Source organism: Vespula pensylvanica, chromosome 5, assembly GCF_014466175.1.
Source record: "Vespula pensylvanica isolate Volc-1 chromosome 5, ASM1446617v1, whole genome shotgun sequence".
Lineage (NCBI taxonomy): Eukaryota > Metazoa > Arthropoda > Insecta > Hymenoptera > Vespidae > Vespula > Vespula pensylvanica.
In genome coordinates this window covers 4,504,060-4,523,158 of record NC_057689.1, presented here as the reverse complement: position 1 = coordinate 4,523,158, position 19,099 = coordinate 4,504,060, and the positions used below count along the sequence as shown (strand labels likewise).

The 19,099-nt window shown below is 35.3% G+C and overlaps 3 protein-coding genes across 17 annotated transcripts in view; all 3 read right to left on the bottom strand.

The window, feature by feature from the left end:
• LOC122629657 (RNA/RNP complex-1-interacting phosphatase-like) overlaps positions 1 to 10,144 on the bottom strand; it is a 39,320-nt gene extending 29,176 nt beyond the window's left edge. The window contains exons 1-2 of one of the 2 annotated variants that reach the window (XM_043813343.1): positions 10,007 to 10,144; positions 8,256 to 8,331 (exon numbers count right to left, since the gene is read on the bottom strand). Coding sequence is in view for 1 of the 2 variants with exons in the window: in XM_043813342.1 (XP_043669277.1) it covers positions 8,256 to 8,331; positions 9,303 to 9,325 (99 nt within the window). In the remaining variant the exon portion in view is untranslated. Of the gene's footprint in view, positions 1 to 8,255; positions 8,332 to 9,302; positions 9,530 to 10,006 lie in introns of those variants that run through there. The other variant, XM_043813342.1, reaches the window with a different exon arrangement.
• A 37-nt stretch (positions 10,145 to 10,181) lies between these two features.
• Positions 10,182 to 12,182, bottom strand: LOC122629660 (protein DPCD). Of its 5 annotated transcripts, XM_043813354.1 has the most exons (6): positions 12,051 to 12,127; positions 11,790 to 11,862; positions 11,429 to 11,615; positions 10,833 to 11,035; positions 10,372 to 10,605; positions 10,182 to 10,307 (listed from the first exon to the last, which is right to left on the bottom strand). In XM_043813354.1, the coding sequence occupies exons 3-6, from the start codon at positions 11,490 to 11,492 to the stop codon at positions 10,203 to 10,205; spliced, it is 606 nt and encodes a 201-aa protein (XP_043669289.1). In that variant the 5' UTR covers positions 11,493 to 11,615; positions 11,790 to 11,862; positions 12,051 to 12,127; the 3' UTR covers positions 10,182 to 10,202. The 5 variants fall into 5 exon arrangements, with proteins under 5 accessions (XP_043669289.1, XP_043669291.1, XP_043669292.1 ...); XM_043813356.1 differs by lacking the exon at positions 11,429 to 11,615 and having other exon boundaries at positions 11,981 to 12,182; XM_043813357.1 differs by lacking the exon at positions 11,429 to 11,615 and having other exon boundaries at positions 12,051 to 12,178.
• Positions 12,183 to 12,501: 319 nt separating this feature from the next.
• The window catches only part of LOC122629655 (segmentation protein cap'n'collar), an 84,764-nt gene continuing 78,166 nt past the window's right edge, over positions 12,502 to 19,099 (bottom strand). For all 10 annotated transcript variants that reach the window (XM_043813334.1, XM_043813330.1, XM_043813331.1 and 7 more), the window contains 6 exons: positions 16,833 to 17,130; positions 16,455 to 16,603; positions 15,988 to 16,164; positions 15,772 to 15,870; positions 15,270 to 15,634; positions 12,502 to 14,979 (listed from right to left, as the gene is read on the bottom strand). In XM_043813334.1, coding sequence (XP_043669269.1) covers positions 14,812 to 14,979; positions 15,270 to 15,634; positions 15,772 to 15,870; positions 15,988 to 16,164; positions 16,455 to 16,603; positions 16,833 to 17,130 — 1,256 coding nt within the window. In that variant the 3' untranslated portion in view covers positions 12,502 to 14,811. The remainder of the gene's footprint in view (positions 14,980 to 15,269; positions 15,635 to 15,771; positions 15,871 to 15,987; positions 16,165 to 16,454; positions 16,604 to 16,832; positions 17,131 to 19,099) is intronic.

Below are 19,099 nucleotides of genomic sequence, written 5' to 3'. Positions count from 1 at the left end.
TCGACTTCTTCGTCCAAGATATAACAGAATTGTTGCTTGTAACTTGGAAGGATTCTAACGGTGTTCCCTTTTATTCTTTGATTCATGTGCCGTGACGAACGAATGGCAAAGTGTCATCGACATATCATAAGAAAAAGGATTCGATCGAGACAAAGAAAAGGAGTTCGTAGAAAGAAAAGCGATCTGGAGGAACGATAGCTAGCTGACTCGTAGAAGTATGCTAGATAGGTGCCGTCAACGTAGTACATGATACGACGCAAGCACGAGTTAAAACACAATTCGTACGAGCTCAGGTAGTACGTAGGTACCTAAACGTAACGAAGCTTCGCAAAATGAGAATGGAGAAGAGAGCGAAACACGATCGGACGAAAAGATAGTCTTGGCTACTGTGAGATCTCCTTTGCGCCGTAGGGTTCCCGGAAAAAGAGAGGGACTCGAAATGGACACTCGCCATCTCATCTAGCAGAGATAGGCCGTGGCCCAGCTAGCAGCATATCTGATGAAACGCGATGGATGACCCAGGGTAACACTAAAGTACAAGACAAAAGTGTCCTACGCGGTCATCCCTCTCGCAACTCTTCTTTACGTTTTTTTCGACCCCGTTCAAAATCCATCCCCGCAAATCGAATACGAAATAGATAAACAGAAACGAAACAAACGAATGAACCCTATCGTCTTAATCTGTTAAAAATTATTTAATCGCACGTTCACCCCGCTCGATTAAAACGGTGCCGACGTACGCTTCGAATTTGGCACGAATCCGAAACGTTAATGAGACGATAAGAAAAGAACACGTCGGCCTCGTTCAAGGAAAAAAGGAAAAAATAAAAGAGAGAAGAAAAAATCGAAAAATAAAAAATATTCAACCTCGAACTTATTCGCAATTTCATCCTGTCTGCGTGGCAAAACGCAGGAGCTAGGTCCATTGAGAGGGATAACAATCGCTTTTAGAGAATAAAGCTTTTTTACGATATTTATTGCTTCCTCTTTTGATTATACGGCATCCCACGCCACCCATGCTGCTCGTATCCATTTTCCACAAACGCACTACTCCTAAGATATTACCGTATTTCACCGTACTAAAGCTAGATCCTTATCCTCTTCTATCTCACGACGTAATGTATCCGTTCGCGAGCGAGAAAGAGGAGACCGGAGACGCGTTTTCGTTGTATTTCACGATTTCACCATTCTCGTCGATTTATTCGTTCACGGAAAGCCTGAAATATAGTCCCGGTATTTCTTCATCGAAAAAAAAATATATATGTATGTATATGTATGTATGTATGTATGTATGTATGTATGTATGTATGTATGTATGTATGTATGTATGTATGTATGTATATACGTATGTATATATGTATGTAGGTACGTACGTACGTATATTCATTTATACACATATATATATATATATACACACAAAAAAGAAGAAAAAAAATCGATCTCGCCCATGATTTTCAAAGAGAACAAGAGATCTGGCTGATGAGATAATTCGACGATCTATTTTACAAGACGAACTCGCATTACGTTAATACGTGGTGTAACGAAGTATGAAATTCGCTTGTTAAAAAGAAAAAAAAAGGAACAAGTGAGAGAAAAAGAAAAAGAGAGAGAGACACACACAGTCAGACAAACAGACGGATAGAAAGAAAGAAAGAGAAAGAAAGAAAGAAAGAAAGAAAGAAAGAAGAGAAACATAGTAAGAATAAAACGATGTTGAAGTGGGACACAGCAAGATGTGGATTCTTTGCCAAGCACCCCCATCGTGTCGAAAGTTAAATCAAAAAAGGGGGACGTAACTAGCGATAAATAGCGCGACGAAAAGTAATCCGACTAGGGGTGCAATTTTGCAAATGCTTATTCACGGTCGCGGCTCGCGGCACTTCCTGAAAAATTTCATCGGCAAACGACATGTTTATACGACTTTTGTTCGTTTGTTGTCGATCGTTGTGGCGTAACTTCGAAGAGTCAAACTCGTTCTGGCGCAGTGGGTCTCGACTTGACGCACGACTCCTCTTTTCGAGGCGCCAGCCTGCTAAAAGAGGAAGAAGTAGAAGAAGTAAAAGAAAACGAAGAAGAAGAACAAGAAGAACAAGAAGAACAAGAAGGAGAAGGAGAAGAAGAAGAAGAAGAAGAAGAAGAAGATGCTGGGAAACGAAGAAGAATAACTAAAAGAAGATAAAGAGAAGGAAACGAAAGGAAACGAAAGAAGAAGAAGAAGAAGAAGAAGAAGAAGAAAGAGTAGAAGGCGTTCCGTCGAAACGCGGTGTCGGAGCCAGATAAGATCTTTGAAACGGGGATCAGTAATATTTTACAAAGTCATCGAAGTTGCTCGCTAACTTCGGCATAAATTACTATCGCCGGCTCCGTCTTCTTTCTTTCTTTCTCTATCTATCTTTCTCTCTCTCTCTCTGTCTCTCTCTCTCTCTCTCTCTCTCTCTCTCTCTCTCTTCCTTCCTTTTCTTTCTTAGCCAAACTCTCGTTCGTTACACCATGGGAAGGAGAAAAGACGCGAGGTGGAGCATCGGACCCTCTTCGCTACGGGGAGCGTTAAACAAACACTTACCATTGCTAATAACACGGAACGCCACTAGAGCTATGCCGGCACGAAACGACGATAAATTTTGCCGGGCAAAGGGCGTAGAACCCTTCTGGATCGCGATACGATGCATTTCTCAAATAATTAATCGTGTACCTACTAATCTTTACTTATCCTTTATTTCCTTGCGAAAATATCTTCACGACGCGGGTTTCGTTCGTATCACACGAAACGCATTTTCGTTTGGAAATACACGGAAACGGGGAATGTCGTTCGTACGTTGCTACGTTTCTTCCGATCTCAAATCGGAGTCGAAGGATTCTTGTTTACTCGAATAACGCAGGGATCTACGTGGAAAAACGAAGTAAAACGAATACGAAGAAAACGGAACTTGGTTACGCGAGGAACGCATTTTTCTTTTTCCATGAGATTTTGTAAGATTCACCGCTGTAAACTCTCACAGGAGCTCCTAAAAGAGACTTCAACCGTAAAATCGGCTGTTTACCCGCCAGATTAGCGTCCCACAAGGAGAGAAAGAGAAAAAGAGGGAAGGAGAGAGAAAGAGAGAGAGAGAGAGAGACACAATGACGCCGTTTATTATTTCCGACGGCGTACGAATCCATTACCACAGTGGTCAAGGGCCGATTGCTTAACTCTTTCGAAAATGTCAGATGGACCACCGAACGATGTACCAACCGTGACACGAATACGTCGGATAATCGCGAAGGAACTCGTTTATAAATCATATTCGTAATTACAAATACGAGAAAGGGAAAGATCATATCTTCTTGTGAATCTTTCGGTTTCAAAAAAGGAAACGAAGAGGGGAAAAAAAAGAAAAAAGAAGCAGGGAAAGAAAAAGAAGATATTTTACACGCACGTGAGAAGATAATTCTCTCGCTAGCTATACATCCAGAATTAAAGTATTACATCAATTACAACGCTATATTGTCTACGCAACTATGTAAATTTCGACGCGATGTTTTTCTTTCGTCCCTCCATTCATCATGTCGACGGGAACAAAGAAAAAGAGACAGACAGACAGAAAAAAAAGAAAGAGAGAGAGAGAGAGAGAGAGAGAGAGAGAGAAGTATCGGTGCAGATATCTATCCACGAGGATGATGACGACGAGGGTGGTTAGACCGAGTGTAACTGAGAAGTTAACACGATAATCATCTGAAATGCTAAAGATTTCGAGGGGGTTGAAATACAGATATCACCCACGTCGAGAGACGTATCCATCCTCTATTTTGGGTCCTTCCAAACAAAAAGCAACGCGTTCACCTATAGTCCCAGGAATTAATATTCAGCCGTCGTGCAGAAATCGCCCACTGCGTTTCGATAGTCTCGACGAAAGAAAGAATTCCTGGCATTCGGAACGCACGACAAAAGTCGTACGCATGTGAGCGTGGGTGGTAACAGGGATCTCGAAGATGCTTGGAGAAACCGAACTACCGAAACGTTATCCGATTACAAAATATAAATTTTCGATAAAATACAGGAAAAAAAAAAGGAAGAAGAAAAAGAAGAAATTAAAATACAGGACGTTTAATATGTACGTATATCCACGTCAATTCGTTGTCTGTACACAACGACGCTCTTCCCTTTTTATCACGAACCTGATTTACGCGATCGAACGAAACACGACGATACAGGGTACATCTCATTGCCTTTTACGACTATTTATAACGACCGGATATTGCCTTCGAGCAGATTCCGTTCTGTAAAAATACGTGTATGTCTCTCGTTCTCTCTCCCACGAGTATAGATATATCAAACCTATAAAACGAACTCTATGTATCGCTACACTCTCACCGAACGAAATCAATTTCAATTTCGATACACTTCTTATATATTATCTCGAACTCTCCCTGTCGTTTAATTTGTAAGGATGCACGATGCTTCCTTTTTTTTTTTTTTTTTTTTTCTTCTTTAAAAGAGATAGATCGCAAGGGTAGTTGGGAGAGGATAAAAAAGAAACAAGTCAAAGAAACAGGTCTACCGAAAACTGTTTAAATTCCCTTGCTGAACAAATACGCGTGTTATTACGAAGGAAGATATTTACGGCACGCGTGTGATTCTCATCTTTCGGCGAGAGTAAAAAGAAGAGAAATGGAGAGAGGAAGAAGAACGAACTTATGTACATACATACGTATATACAACACGTACGTACGTACATAAGTATGTATGTATGTATGTATGTATAGATTTGAAAGGTGTATCGGCGCGTTGCGTATCGCGTTACGTGCGAGCGGACGTTTGTTACAAGGCACGAAACGGAAGAGATGAAGAAGCATTCATCGTAAAGGGTTCGAAGGAAGAGCGAGAATGGATACTGGCATGGGCCTCTTGAAGGCCCTATTAACGAGTGACCCCCCGCGGCCGACCACAGCGGGCCCAATCAGACCCGTGGCTTCGATTCCAAGTCGGTCCTGTCGACTCTCTCCAACTTGTTTTATGTAATGCCCGCGACGCCAGAATCAATTAGCCGAGGCACCCTCCTATTTTGCGTATGCATGCGCGGCGCTATATGCATAGGCTGGACCGATCCGATCCGAAAACTTATTTGCAAGCTGGCGCTCGGTCCACGAAAGACTCCGACTTGCTGCTGATGCCCGATGTGCCGATGTTCGACCGGTAGACGAGTATAACCGGTTTCGTTCGTACCACCGAGTTAGGCGAAAATTAAATGGCTCGAGACAAACGCGAGATCCTCATTCTTTTTTTATTATTATTATTATTATTATTATTATTTTTTTTTTTTTTTTAGGAGGGAAGGAAGAGAAGGAATCCATTTCTCACGACATTTTGAAGGATCTATAAAAAAGAAAACGTATGTGCGAGTAAATCACAACAGGTTGATAGTCGAAATTATTTCAAGATAATCTTATCGAGTGGAAGTATGGGATCGTTGTTCAAAAAAAAAAAAAGAAAGAAAGAAAGAAAGAAAGAAAGAAAGAAAAAAGGAAAAAGAAAGGAAAAGAAAATCGCACGGAGCATTCAATTAGCGAGAGGCATCATCCTTCGGTACTTTAATGAGGTAAAGCCGAAGATATAAAAATGGTTTATGCCCCGCGAAAGTCGACACCGCGATGCCATCAATTAGGGGCCACGAAGAGGTAGAAAACGGTCTGGTATAATCAACATATTCAACGTGGCAAATGAGACGAGTCTTAAATCGATAACGACGGGCTAGCCAATTTTCAATTAGCCCTTTCTGACCTCGATGAAAGAAAATAAAAAAAAAAAAAAAAGAGGGGAAGAAATTATCGGTGATACTTTCTTCCATGGCGACGCGTCAACAGGCTCGCGAAGAAAGGAAAGGAAAGGAAAAGAAAAAAAAAACAGAGGAGGATGAGAAGGAGAAAAAAAGGAGGAGGGAAGAAGTAAGAAGGATTCAAAGGCTTCCTTTCCACCCCATCTCTCTTTCTCGTGGAAAGAACCATCGTGAGATCTCTCACCAGGACCATGGTTTGCTCAGCATGAACGCTATACATCAGAAAGAAAATGTGAATGGTATAGAAACATAGCATTTTGCTTTCTTTCTCGAACGGGAAGGAGAAAGGAAAATGAAAGAGTCGGGTATTCAACGAATCCAACGAAGTATCGCGCTGTATCGACTGTGTGAAAGAGTAAGCATACGTCAAGCTTCTTTATATCATTTCGCGGACGGGGGGTCGACATACGTAACAATGTGGCAATTTGCTTGGTCTCGATACGAGATCTCGATACGAAGAATGTTGCTTTCTTGCTAACACTATACCACCCTTGGCTTCCAACAAATTCGATTCCGTTGCTTCCCTGTGTTCTTCCTCGTCTCTTCTACAACGAATCTACGCTAAGAAAACTAGAATAGATTCTTCTTTTTTCTCTTTCTTTTTCTTTTTGTTTTATTTCGTTTTATTTCGCTCGGTCTGTTTTGATTTTGTTTACTCTTGCTATCCTGAAGAATCGTCCAAAAAGCTTTTAATTACAAATAACAACCACGATATCTTTCCCACAACAAATAGAAATCGACCAACTGAGATATTCTAACCCCTGTGGAATCTCTTAAGAATCGAATAAATCCAATTCCAGACAAATTAATATGATCCCGTTGATTCTCTTTTAAAGGTAATCTTTTTCTCCACGCCGAGATGTATAAGTATGCCTATACATACGCATATGCGTATACATACACGCATATTACAGATACATGGTAGAATCGAAAAAAAAAGAAAAGAAAAGAAAAGAAAACAAGACAAAAAAAAAGAAAGGAAAAGAAAAAAGAAAAAGAACGGGGGATGTACCTGCGGCATCCTCCGTTTCAGGAATTCGACTTGATCTTATCTTTCTCCTGGTGGAACCGCCAGGACCCCCCCGCGAAGAGGATCTTTGATTTAGTGCGAGGTATAAAGGATAAAAAGAGAACGTAAAACGTCTACACGACGTTAAAGAAGGAGAAGGTGGGCATCGGCTATCATTCTCGAATGCAAAGCACGAAAACGTATGCGACTTTCTTGGTACGACATTCGATAGTTTGCGTAAAAGCTCCATTCTCATCGACTATTCCAATATTTAGCATTGATAACGGATATCGTAACTGTCGCGTTTTATTGGATAGAAAAGGAATCATTTTTCTAAGCGACTCGATTGAATCTAAATGCTAAAAGAGAAATACGCGATATGCATCGAAATACCGCTATATCGAGTTTACTCTTCCCACGCGATTCTGGTTACTCTTAAGTGCGTAAACAAACGTATAAACAAGAAGAACGAAATAACATTTCTATTTGTCAAGAATCTATTTATCTATCTATCTATCTATCTATCTATCTATTTATCTATTTATCTCGCTCTCTTTCTAAAGGTTTTACGATAAAATGTATCGAAGTTTATTCTTCGAAACTACGTAGCTTATAGCAGCGTGCAAATTTATCCAAAAAGGCATTATCGATCTTCTCTACGATATATCACGTGCGAGAACGTTTTTCGCAGTATATACTTATGTATATATATATATATATATATATATATATATATATATATCCTTGAAAACTTGCAAATCGTAATCCTTTGAACGTCTGGCACGATCGTTAATAATTAATTGATAAGGGTGTGACGTAAATAGCTATAACGAATGACCACTTAAAACAAATTTGTTCGACAAACATTTTCTTACTTCTTCTTGGATACGAAAACTTTCTCATGAATCTCATATTAATTAGTCACTTTAGTAAATTCGATACAGCGCCTATGCTAATAAGCGACCTTCGGACCCAAGTAACGCGTGCCTCCTCACGCGAAATCTCTATAAATTCATATGCCGAAAATTCGGAGACGGAACATTCTTTCTCGGCGAAACATAAAATTTAGAAGATTTTTTAGAGAATGAGAGAGAACAGTAAAAAAAAAAAAAAAAAAAAGGAGAGAAAAAGAAAAAAAAATGATCTACGTGGTTCGAGACATATTTTTTAAGAATCCACATGGAAGATCTCGATCCTCAATTTTGCTCTTACTTTTACTCGAAATACTCGAACAGATTTCTATCGGCTCGAAAACAAACACGATAACGTTAATGTACTTTTATAAATTTATGTTTCGTCGACTCATCGACGAAAGAAAGGTCGTGTGTTACACGTACGAACCAATACACTTGTGTGTTCCCCTCGGTTACGAGTACACTTTCGCAAGTAAAGCTAGATTACAGGCATGTTTATTGATTTATTACGATACTTACTTCCTTCAGCGGTACTTTAAACGGCAAAATTTTCGTGCCCTTGATCACTTCTCCGTACGGTTTGTACTCGAGCCATCTATAACACCATATAAATAAAAGGTTAAACGAATAGCTTTACTAATGTTATATTTAAATGTTATATTTATATTCTCTCGAGAACGATAAGATAGCTGACGAAATTAGCTTATACTACGTATGTGTCTCTAACGATACGGTTTCTAACTCCGATTAGGCGTTCTCGTAAATTTATTATCGATTCAACATCACGAATGAGACATCTTGGTTAGGATCGACCGATTTTTCAAAATTTCACTTCGAAAGTTTCTTCTCGAATCCTATTGAATCTTGAACGTCGTGTAAATTGAATAAAATTCCACCTACTGTAACAAGATAATTCTTGCTCTTGGGAAAGAACGAAAAAATACATTTTTTTTTTCTTTTTTTATATATATAAGATCGACGAAATGCAAAAAAAAATCAGATTCAACTAGCGTGTAATGTTTTTTGCTTTCCCGAATAAAGCGCCTCGTAACGTAAGATTTACAAACTACTTACTCGCGTCAAATCGTTATATGGTCAATACAAAAAAAGAGGTCTATCGTTTTTCGCCATTAATCGAATTCGTATATACGATACTACATAACGTTCGATCGTTTATTATACCTGCAGCTTAAACGATCAAACGAATTCAATTGAGACGAAAATACGAGAAAGAAATTCGCGCATTTTTGTCGGTCGATAACATAGTTAACCACCATGTATGTATGTCGCGTCAAATAATACACCCTTCCCATTACGTATTACATTTACAGAAAAATCCTTTTTACAATTCTATGCGAATTATCAAGAATATAAAATTATTCCCTTTAGAATCTTCATTAGAAAATTATGCTAAGAAGCATCGAATGCGCCGTAGTCGCAAAACGAAGCGTCACAACCTAACCTCGAAAACAATGTGACCTCCATTTCGTTCGCGTAAACAAGCACTTGTAGCTGCTCGACGTTGTTTTACGCCATATCATCGAGTAAAAAATATGCGAGACTCACCTGTCGGGTACAGATTTCGTCATAATCGTTGCTAAATCGGAAATTTTTTCACCCGAAAATCAAAAGCATTACACCGAAACGTAGTACCACACAACCACAGCACATGCACGCAGCAGACAAACGCACTCTTAGACGGTCGCGACGCAGAACGATCGATCGATCTCTCGATTTTCGCGCGCAACAGCGTCACTCGACCAAAGCATTATTGGCCAATTCTGCCATATAAACTATTATCGACCGATATGTAAAATATAATATTTACATATTCTTACGTATAAATACAAACTATTTTGATATAATTTATATACGAATTAACTATTTAAATATAACGCACCTATCCCGATATTAATAGAAAGTAACCTCTACATAAACTTGTTAAGCATATTGTATATATAGTACTTTTATATCTATCTTTTTTGATAAATATTAATAAATTGTATAAATAAATATATATATATATATAATACCGTTTCTTAAAAATAATGTAAAGATCTTTCTGATCTTCCAGAATATATTTGTTCTTATTTTCAAAAATCGTTATTGTTAATAAAACTGAAGTAACACAATGTACGTAATATCTAACATAGTTTGTTTAAATAAATATATGTAGTATTAAAGATTCTTGATATTGTTTCTTGTTAATGTACCTAAAATTCTTTAGTTTGCAATATAAAATTTCAATTCATGTAATTTTGTATACTCACCAGAAACTTATGTAATATTGTACAATTTGCTTCAATCAATTCTTCTATATATATACATATATATATATATATAGCATAATAATACTGTCACGAAAGCAACTATTGAACATTTGCTATGAGTATTTTAAGAAACTATAATACTCTCTTAATTTTTAGGCAATATCAGGGACAAGGATTATAAAGAAAATCATTTTTATTAACTCGTCGGGCATTGTACTTCTCCTTCCTTTGTTGCTTTTAATGGTAAAATTTCGTTTAATATTTTTTTCTCCAAGTCCAATAATGCAGGTGGTTTCTTGTACTAAAAGTATTAAATCTTATCCTCACATTAAACTTTTAAGAAATTAAGCTAAGATATATCATACCGTGATAATAAGAGTGTTATATTGATGAGTATATGTAATTCTATCCTGCTCAGGTATTAAATTAATACGTTCTAAATCTGGAACTTTTATTTTCTTAAAATATTTTTTGTTGCTCGTACGTATAGTAATAGTACCATCATCCTCGGCTGTTACAGAATATACTGATATTGGATAAGGTAAATTCCTAATTCTCCATTCCAAAGCAGTTTTTGTAATTCTCCTAGTAATAAATGGCTGAAAATATATTTCTACTTATCGTTAAAATTTCTTTGACACAACATATTAATACTAAGTAATAAAATAAGTTAAATATATGGTATTCATATACAATATATAAAAACTAAGATTAATCAATATCTGATCATATGAACTTACATATTTTATAATGATATTTGATCGTGTCTTTAAATAATGTAATTTTAAAAATATTATTCTAAAAATGGATAATAAAATATACATACAGCGCTTGAACTTTCCTGTATCCCATAAGTTTCTATATTATTCTGTTTAAGTTCTGGATCTCCTACTTCCACAACCCAATCAGTATTCTTAACGAAATTTCCTTTTTCTTTCCATGCCCTACGTACTAATACATTTGTATCCATATGATATTCTTCCACCATTTCTTTACCATCTTCCATTAAAAAATGTACTTTTCTTTTTCCTACGTAATTATTAAGTATTAATATAAAACAAATGAAAACAATATAACTTTATACGAATACTCAATAAAACTATAAACTTCTCAACAAGAAATAATATGACATAAAACATATCGGACTTATTAATTTTCAACGTATCAACAATTATCATTTGAAAATAATATCTTCAATTACGATTATAAAAATCTGATGGAAAATTAATATTAATGTTATACATTATGTTTAAATAGCTCGTGATCATGACAGTTGACTATTGATCAAACATTTTTCAGGTTACACTATTATCCTAACACGTGTATATATTAAATAATATCGAAAATATTTCATAAAAATTAATGTAACAATATCCAAAGAGTTTAACAACAGAACATTATTACATACAAAAATTATCTTACCATCTTGTATAATTGCGGTTTTTTTGGCATTTTGAATGCGTTTCAACCATGAATTAGTCGCCATTAGTAAATAAGCTAAAACCACGAGTTATGTATACGATAGATATACGATGAAAATTTTTGTCCACTTTGAATCGTAGGATTCGATTTTACCATCTTTTTATTCTGCACGATATTAGCGACGATTCTTCGGAACGAATAATAGACTATATATATATATATATATATATATATATATATATATACCTAACGCTAACATTTTCAACAAATCGACAAATTTAAACAACAAATTCCATCAAAACTTAAAATCGGAAAATGAAACGTAAAACTAGACGCAGCCAATTAGCTCGGTAATACTTACGTTTATAAGGACGAATAACAATTGTTATAAAATACATAAGTAACGCAACGTAGAGGTTATTGCGTATAGAGACCTAATAACATTATAAATAAACAATATGTATTGTCGTGTCGAAAGATACGTACAAGAAAGTGAAAACAATTTTTTCTTTTTAATCTAATTATACCTGCCGCCATTTTTTTCTTTTTTACCTTGTACGTTTTTTATATTACGAATGTGGAATATATTGGTATTGAATGAAATAAGGCGCAATTTTAATACCTGACATATCTTTTATAGTTTTTATCTTGATACGAGTGGGAAATCTAGACATTCGATAATCTAAAAGAAAAACACGTGTTGCTCCTTCGACGGTCAGAATGAGATTGAGCTTTGATTTCGCGTAAGCGACAAAAGTGTCATGTCGGCTGCGATGATCTCATTGGCTGTTCATTTACCCGCTTTCTTAGCATAATTTCAAACGTGTTAAATTATCAAAAATAGTAATTCTTTCTTTCTTTTTTTTTTATACGTCGTTTTATACATTTATAACGATTGATTAAAATCTTTATTGTTGGATAAATTATTTATTCAAAAGAATTATCGTTTATATTTGATTTTATATATATAAAACGTTAATAAAAAAATATATATATATATATATATATATATATATATATATATATATATATTTAAAGGTCTTCCTCCAGATGTAATATACAGACTATTGTGGTACTTTCCCCAGTGATTTATTCAATTTATTTATACAATATAGAAATTTAATGACAGATGGAGATCTTGAATGTATTTATGCAATTCCGTACAAATCAGGTTTATTTATACAGTAGCAAAGCAGAGTATTTGTGTATGTAGTTTACATAAGAATTTCAATGGTAAAATCTCTGCTTGCAAAGTACGGTACAGCAAAAGGCATCCTACACCCAGTAGTATGAATATAATCGTGCATGTAAATGTTAATAAAGGACTGATTATTATAATTATTATTATTAATTATCGACATAAACTGCATTTTCTTTTTGTTGTTTAATGTTACAATATATATCCAGTTATTACTTTTCTTGTATATGTATTTATATATACAAGTAAGCATATACATAAATACATATATATGTCTTATTTATATTTATAGTATTTATAGAAAATTATACTAACTACATCAATATATACATAAAAAGGCAAATGTGAAATACTCGAACATTTCTCACCTCTTATTTTATAAAAATATCTGTATTTATTGTTTGTTCGTATTTTAATGAATACTCGATATTGTAGCAGTACAGCATATTCATCCTTGATGTACTCACAAAATTGTATCATTTCCTATATATCGTATTTAGATTATATCACACATATTATCTAAACAATTTAAAACATTTCCCAAAGCGACATTACTATGTGTGAAAATCAATGCATTTTATAGATCAGATTGTATAACTTTGCAATACTTGAGCAATGTCTCGATCATTTGCCTTTTATCACCCAATATTTTGCTTACTTTATTCCCATTTAAATGCAGATATAACTTTGCATTTGAATCATCTTTCAGAGCATTATCTCTGAATTTTGATTTCTTTAAATCCTCAGATGGAGCATAATCTTGACTTAAAAGAATTTTAGTATTATAGTCCATGTATTATTCGCATATTTATTTTCTATATTGGTTAAAAAAAAAAAAGAAAAAAGAAAAAAGAAGAAGAAGAAGAAGAAAGAAAAAAGAAAAAGAGAAAGAGGAAGAAAAAAATTACTTTTTATCCTCAATTTATGCACATCTGATAAATCATGCGAATAACGCATAGATTTTGGCCTTTTCATGCATTTTAAATTGCAGTCATAATCGATGGCTTGCATTAACTAATCACACATTTCGACAAAATCGTTATATATGTATGTATAATATTCATAGATAAATATAATCATATCGAAATGTGATAAACCTTTGTTTTTAAGGACAAAGGAATTAAAAAACAGCATAATCACTTATTGTGAAAGAAGTACAACAGTGCGTACTTGCACTTGGTAAAGTTAACTAATGTATGTATCCTAAGCATAAAGCAGGAAGAAGAGTACTGGAATAAGAGATCAATTGCGCACTGATTTGATCGTGGCGATTCTCGTCTATAATTTACGCGTAAAGTTGAGCACTTTTAAACTTTGCGAAAAGAACCAAGTCCAAAAGTAATCATCATTAAGTCTGTCGTCCGTTGTGCAAGTTCATTTTACTTTTTCTGTTCTTAGGACACTTTACCATCGTGCTGTTTTATTCGTTTTAATAATATGCAAATCCAGGGTGATAATTTAGCATACAAAGTTATGGAGGTAGTTGAAGTGAACACGTAAACGTCTTTCGTAAACAACCATACTGGTAAAATCGCTGCAACAAAAGAAGGTACACAAATATTCTTATTTCATACCGTTTTATATAAGTTCTCCAAATCTGGTGAAGACATTACATGAGAAACATCGGTCTTCGATTATAGAACTTTCATGCTCGAAACTTCGCTCTTTGAAAAAAGAATATACATAATACATATACATATAACATTTGACGTAAGTTTCACTGATAAGATACATTCAATGTGAATAACATATATATTACGTCTGCAATTTTATCATCATTTTTGGTCATTATATGACCTAAATCGTAGATCATTTCTTTTTCTTTCCTTATCCAGAATCCTCAATATTTTGATAAATATGTACACGATAAACGTACATATATATATATATACAGACACATATATATATATATAATATTACGTAGCTCTTCCGATAAGTTTAATACGCGATTTTTGGCAAATTCGTTGTTCAATCGAATAGCGTGCAAAATATGTCAAATGCGAAGTCATGAAGTCCATTCGACAAAAGGATTGTATCGCAAATATATGTCTCTGGCTTTAACACAAAGCTCGTAGTCAACATCATCGTTAACGTTGTGATAGTCCTTATGGACCTAATCGCTGTACAACGACAGCGATATTTCCTGAATAACCAATCGTTTTTATAATACGATCCTTTAACAGTTTCATTCCTTGTGTTCAGGATCTGGTTTTGTCTTCGGTTCCATTGATGAAGGACACGGATGATGAGGATTGGTTTGATTTCTTGGTACAAGCAAGACATTGCCATCGGCAGATTGCTGAAGACTGTATTCGTATGGATGATATTGATTACCATCGGGGTCTCGAAGAGACTGAAAAATACAAATTATATATTTATTACCGCAACACTTTTTCATTTGATTTATATAAATATACGAATAATTAGCGGTTCTCAAAAATTATCTTATCTAATCGCTTTTATATCATTGGACGCTAATAACAGTTATTAATAATTTTATATAACTAAATTAAATGCGTACGTAAATAATCTAACGATCTTGCAAAAGTAGGTAAACATAATACGTTTGCAAGAAACGCATAAGAGAGAGAGAGAGAGAGCGTAGATATTATCTATAAGACTATAATAATTTTTTCTACTGACCTGGAAAACATGGCGATAAAGTTGACTGAACTTGTCTTTAACGCGTTGCCTTTCAAGAAGCATAAAATCATGCTCCCGAATGAGTCTCATTTTACGATCGCGCATCTCCTTCACTTCGTCGGCAAGACTGATAATTTGATCGAGTTTACGTTTGCGACAATTCTGTGCTGCCACCTTATTCTTGCCTCGCCTCCTGATATCACGTATCAAAGATAACTGTGCCTCGCTGAGATCGTATTTGCTTAGACGTTCGTTAAATTCGTCCATAGGTAAATTAATTATGTCGTTCACTGGGATCGGCACGTTCAACGCTCTCGCACGTTTCTCGTCCCGTGTTAAATGTTCCTCGCTCTCGTTCTTTCGTACTAAATTTTTCAAAAAATCAAAACACGTTACACACATACGCATACACATACATTTATATATATATATATACATACATAGATCATGACATTAAATATTGATTTGAAAAAATCAACGTGACTTCAAGATATTCTATTACCTTTCTTATCACGAGAAAGAGGACGCTGGAGAGATCCTGAACTTTCAGCGGGCAAGTGATAAGTATGATTATGATGAACGTGTTCGATGGCTGATCGTCCTAAAAAAACGACAAGAGAAAAGAAAAATAAGAAAGACAAATTAAATTTATATACGTCAGCGACATCATTGAGAAGATATCTAACTTATTTTCTAGATCATTTCCGAAAATAATTACCAGATTGATGACGAGTAAAGTCGACACTGCAACTATATTTAATTTCGGACTGTGGACCGGCTGCACCTTCTATCGGACCGGAATAAGCGTTGCCTGGTGCCCCAGCACCGACTGTATGCGAGTCATACTCGTATTTCATAGGGGTGGTTGGATGCGCCGTTCCTCCTAAAGGTGATCCTGCATGAAGAAAAAAGAAAAAGAAATAGATAAAGAAATAGAAAAGGAGTTACAATGATATTATTCCAATACTCGTTTTTTTCCGACTGTTTTTGTAAATTTGAATGCATTAGCAGCTACGTGGAAAAAAGAAATGAAAAACGAGATACGAATCTAATATACGTCAGAGATTCTATAAAACGCAATAGGTAATAGGAAAAATCTTGTTTAGTTCAATCATTTTATCGGAAGATATTGATCAAGAGAACACGTATGAATTTTCATATTTATACGAGAATTTTTCTACGAACCGGTGCTTTGCTCTTGGAAATATCGTTTGGCGAACATTTGATGTTTTTTCTGTGCAACCGGCGGTACGGTCCTTTCCGGTTGACATCTTGGTGAACCAGCGTTTCTTCCGGAAACGGAGTAACTGCAGTCGTAAGGCATTCGGTACTTACTAGAAAGAAAGAAGACAAGAAAAAATATATTTTCGAGATTCGACATATAATGTAGAGAAATCATTAAAATATTTTTCTTGCTTGCGGATATAAGAAGATAAGATTAGGACGTTTTATTTATTTTTAAATAATCAAAGAGTCTGGATATTTTCATGTAAATATCTCCTTCAATAAAAACATTCTTCCTGTTAGAAGAATGACCTATCTCAATGAAATTTTTCCATGTACCTAGCATAATCCATGGTGTAATGTGAGTCAGCTTGCGTGTGACTGGAATTAGATCCAGTTTCCATCCACTCCCCATCCGAGAGGGATGGTACGCGTTCACTGCCCATGCTACTAACGGCACTGTCGCTAGAGGCATCCATCCTCTCGTCTGTGACAGCAGGTAAACTCGTCACGCTCGTCAGGGCCGTCGTTGTTGACGTGGTACCACCGGCTGTTTGGACTCCTGGCAATGCAGCCGCTCCGGTTGGCCCAGATGCGTTATTGCTACCATTGTCCAGCATGCGCATGGTGTACATGCCTGAAACAAGAAAATAGTTTTCTTAGTCGTCTTATCTCGTGTTCTTTTAATAACAAACAATATCAACGAGATTAAAAAATTCCTATGTCATAAGCGCAGTGAATTAAGAAACAATAATTTCATCCTAAGATACGAATGACGAAATTCGTTTATATTCTTACGAAGCAAAGATTAAATATCGCATCTAACGTATGCATCAAAATGGACGTAAATTTTCTAATTTCAGGAAGCAAGCGAAGTTTTAACTTTTTTTTCGTGCTCGTGAAACGAACAATCCGTGAATATACGTACTAACATCAACTGAAATGACTTTTTTGCAATCGTGACATTTTCTACAACCGGTTCCGTAAGATGCCGAGAGGGAGAGAGAGAGAGAGAGAGACAGAGGAGAGAGAGAGAGAGAGAGAGAGAGAGAGAGAGAGAGAGAGAGAGAGAGAGAGAATCCTCCTAGCAAATTCACTTTACATGATCAGCACCAATGACACACTGTGAATGCTATACACGAAACTGCGCTATCGAACTCGAAGCTGATATTTGAAGTATCATCTACGTATGTTAAAAAACAAGACTACGCTGTCAATGGTATATTTCTTCTCGGACAAGAAGACATTAGATTTATTGATCGATTAAACGAAAAGACAAATAATTAGAAGGCTCAAGGTCCGCCAATATGGACCGATATTTATATATACATATGCATCTATCGTTGATCGCTATAGAATATATGTCTTTTAATATCGGTCATTTCAAGCTTGCTTGTTCGTAATTGCGCAAGAAATTGTTGACAAACGACAAACGACGAACTAACTGTTTGCTTTTATTTACGCTCTACGATCTCTCCATTTCGATTATCTTTCCTTTTTAATATTATTTATCTCCTTCGGATAATAATAGTTGTATTCGGACTTTAAACGAGTACTTGTACGCGGGTGGGAATCTTCGATGATTATCGTCAATGAACGAGCGCATGTTGATAGGAATTTCCCAGAAGTATGTATTGAGCGCATCATGGTCAAATTGCGGGACACATATAAATACGTAACTCGTTTCATGTTTCAGTCATTGATATCAAGTGCTTAAAGAGGTGTTGGTTCGCGTTATTTCTATGAATCTTGAATACCTTTGCAAAAGGATATTTCGAAACGTGAAACGTGTAATACATATTACTCGATTTTATAAGCTCTCGTCGAACGTATTTTATTTATGCTTGTTTTACGGTCGCCGTTTAATTTTTTTCAATACCGTTTCTCGTATATTTCCGATTTTATTATGCAAAGTATAATAAAAAAATAAATAAATAAAAAGAAACAGAAAAATATAAATATAATAATAACATTAATAATAATAATAATAATAATAATAATAATAATAATAATAATAATAATAATAATAATAATAATAATGACGATGATGACGATATTATATTTCCTAGATGACGAGATAAATTATGATTTTTGTTTCCTCCAATCAATTAATTTATTCGATTCCAATGAACGACCATCATAATTTTTCTTCGAAATACATTAACAACGTCGATCATGAGAAATATGAACGTCTTTAATTGAGACACGCTAACAATGAACGAAAGCTACGTTCATTAACCTCTTGTTAGAGGCATGAAGGTAAAAAAAAAAAAAAATAGGCGATATTAATAATTAACTCTCGCCTTGGATACACTGTGCGGCATTTTCAAACGAGAAAACGGGATACGATCGTTGGTATCCGAGCAACCGCGTGACTGCCGTGCCCGTTAGAAATGCAAATTCGTAGGTGCGATCGATAAGAATCGATTACGTTCTGCCTCAGCAGATTATAATTAAATATTCAACATTATTATTTACACGATCTCTGGTTGCTTTCGAGGCTCTTTCGATGGTAATATCGTGACACTATGCAAATCGATTATCAAAATTTGATGACTTGGCATGACTTTTGATATCTTTATGATAACACACGATAATTTCTCTTA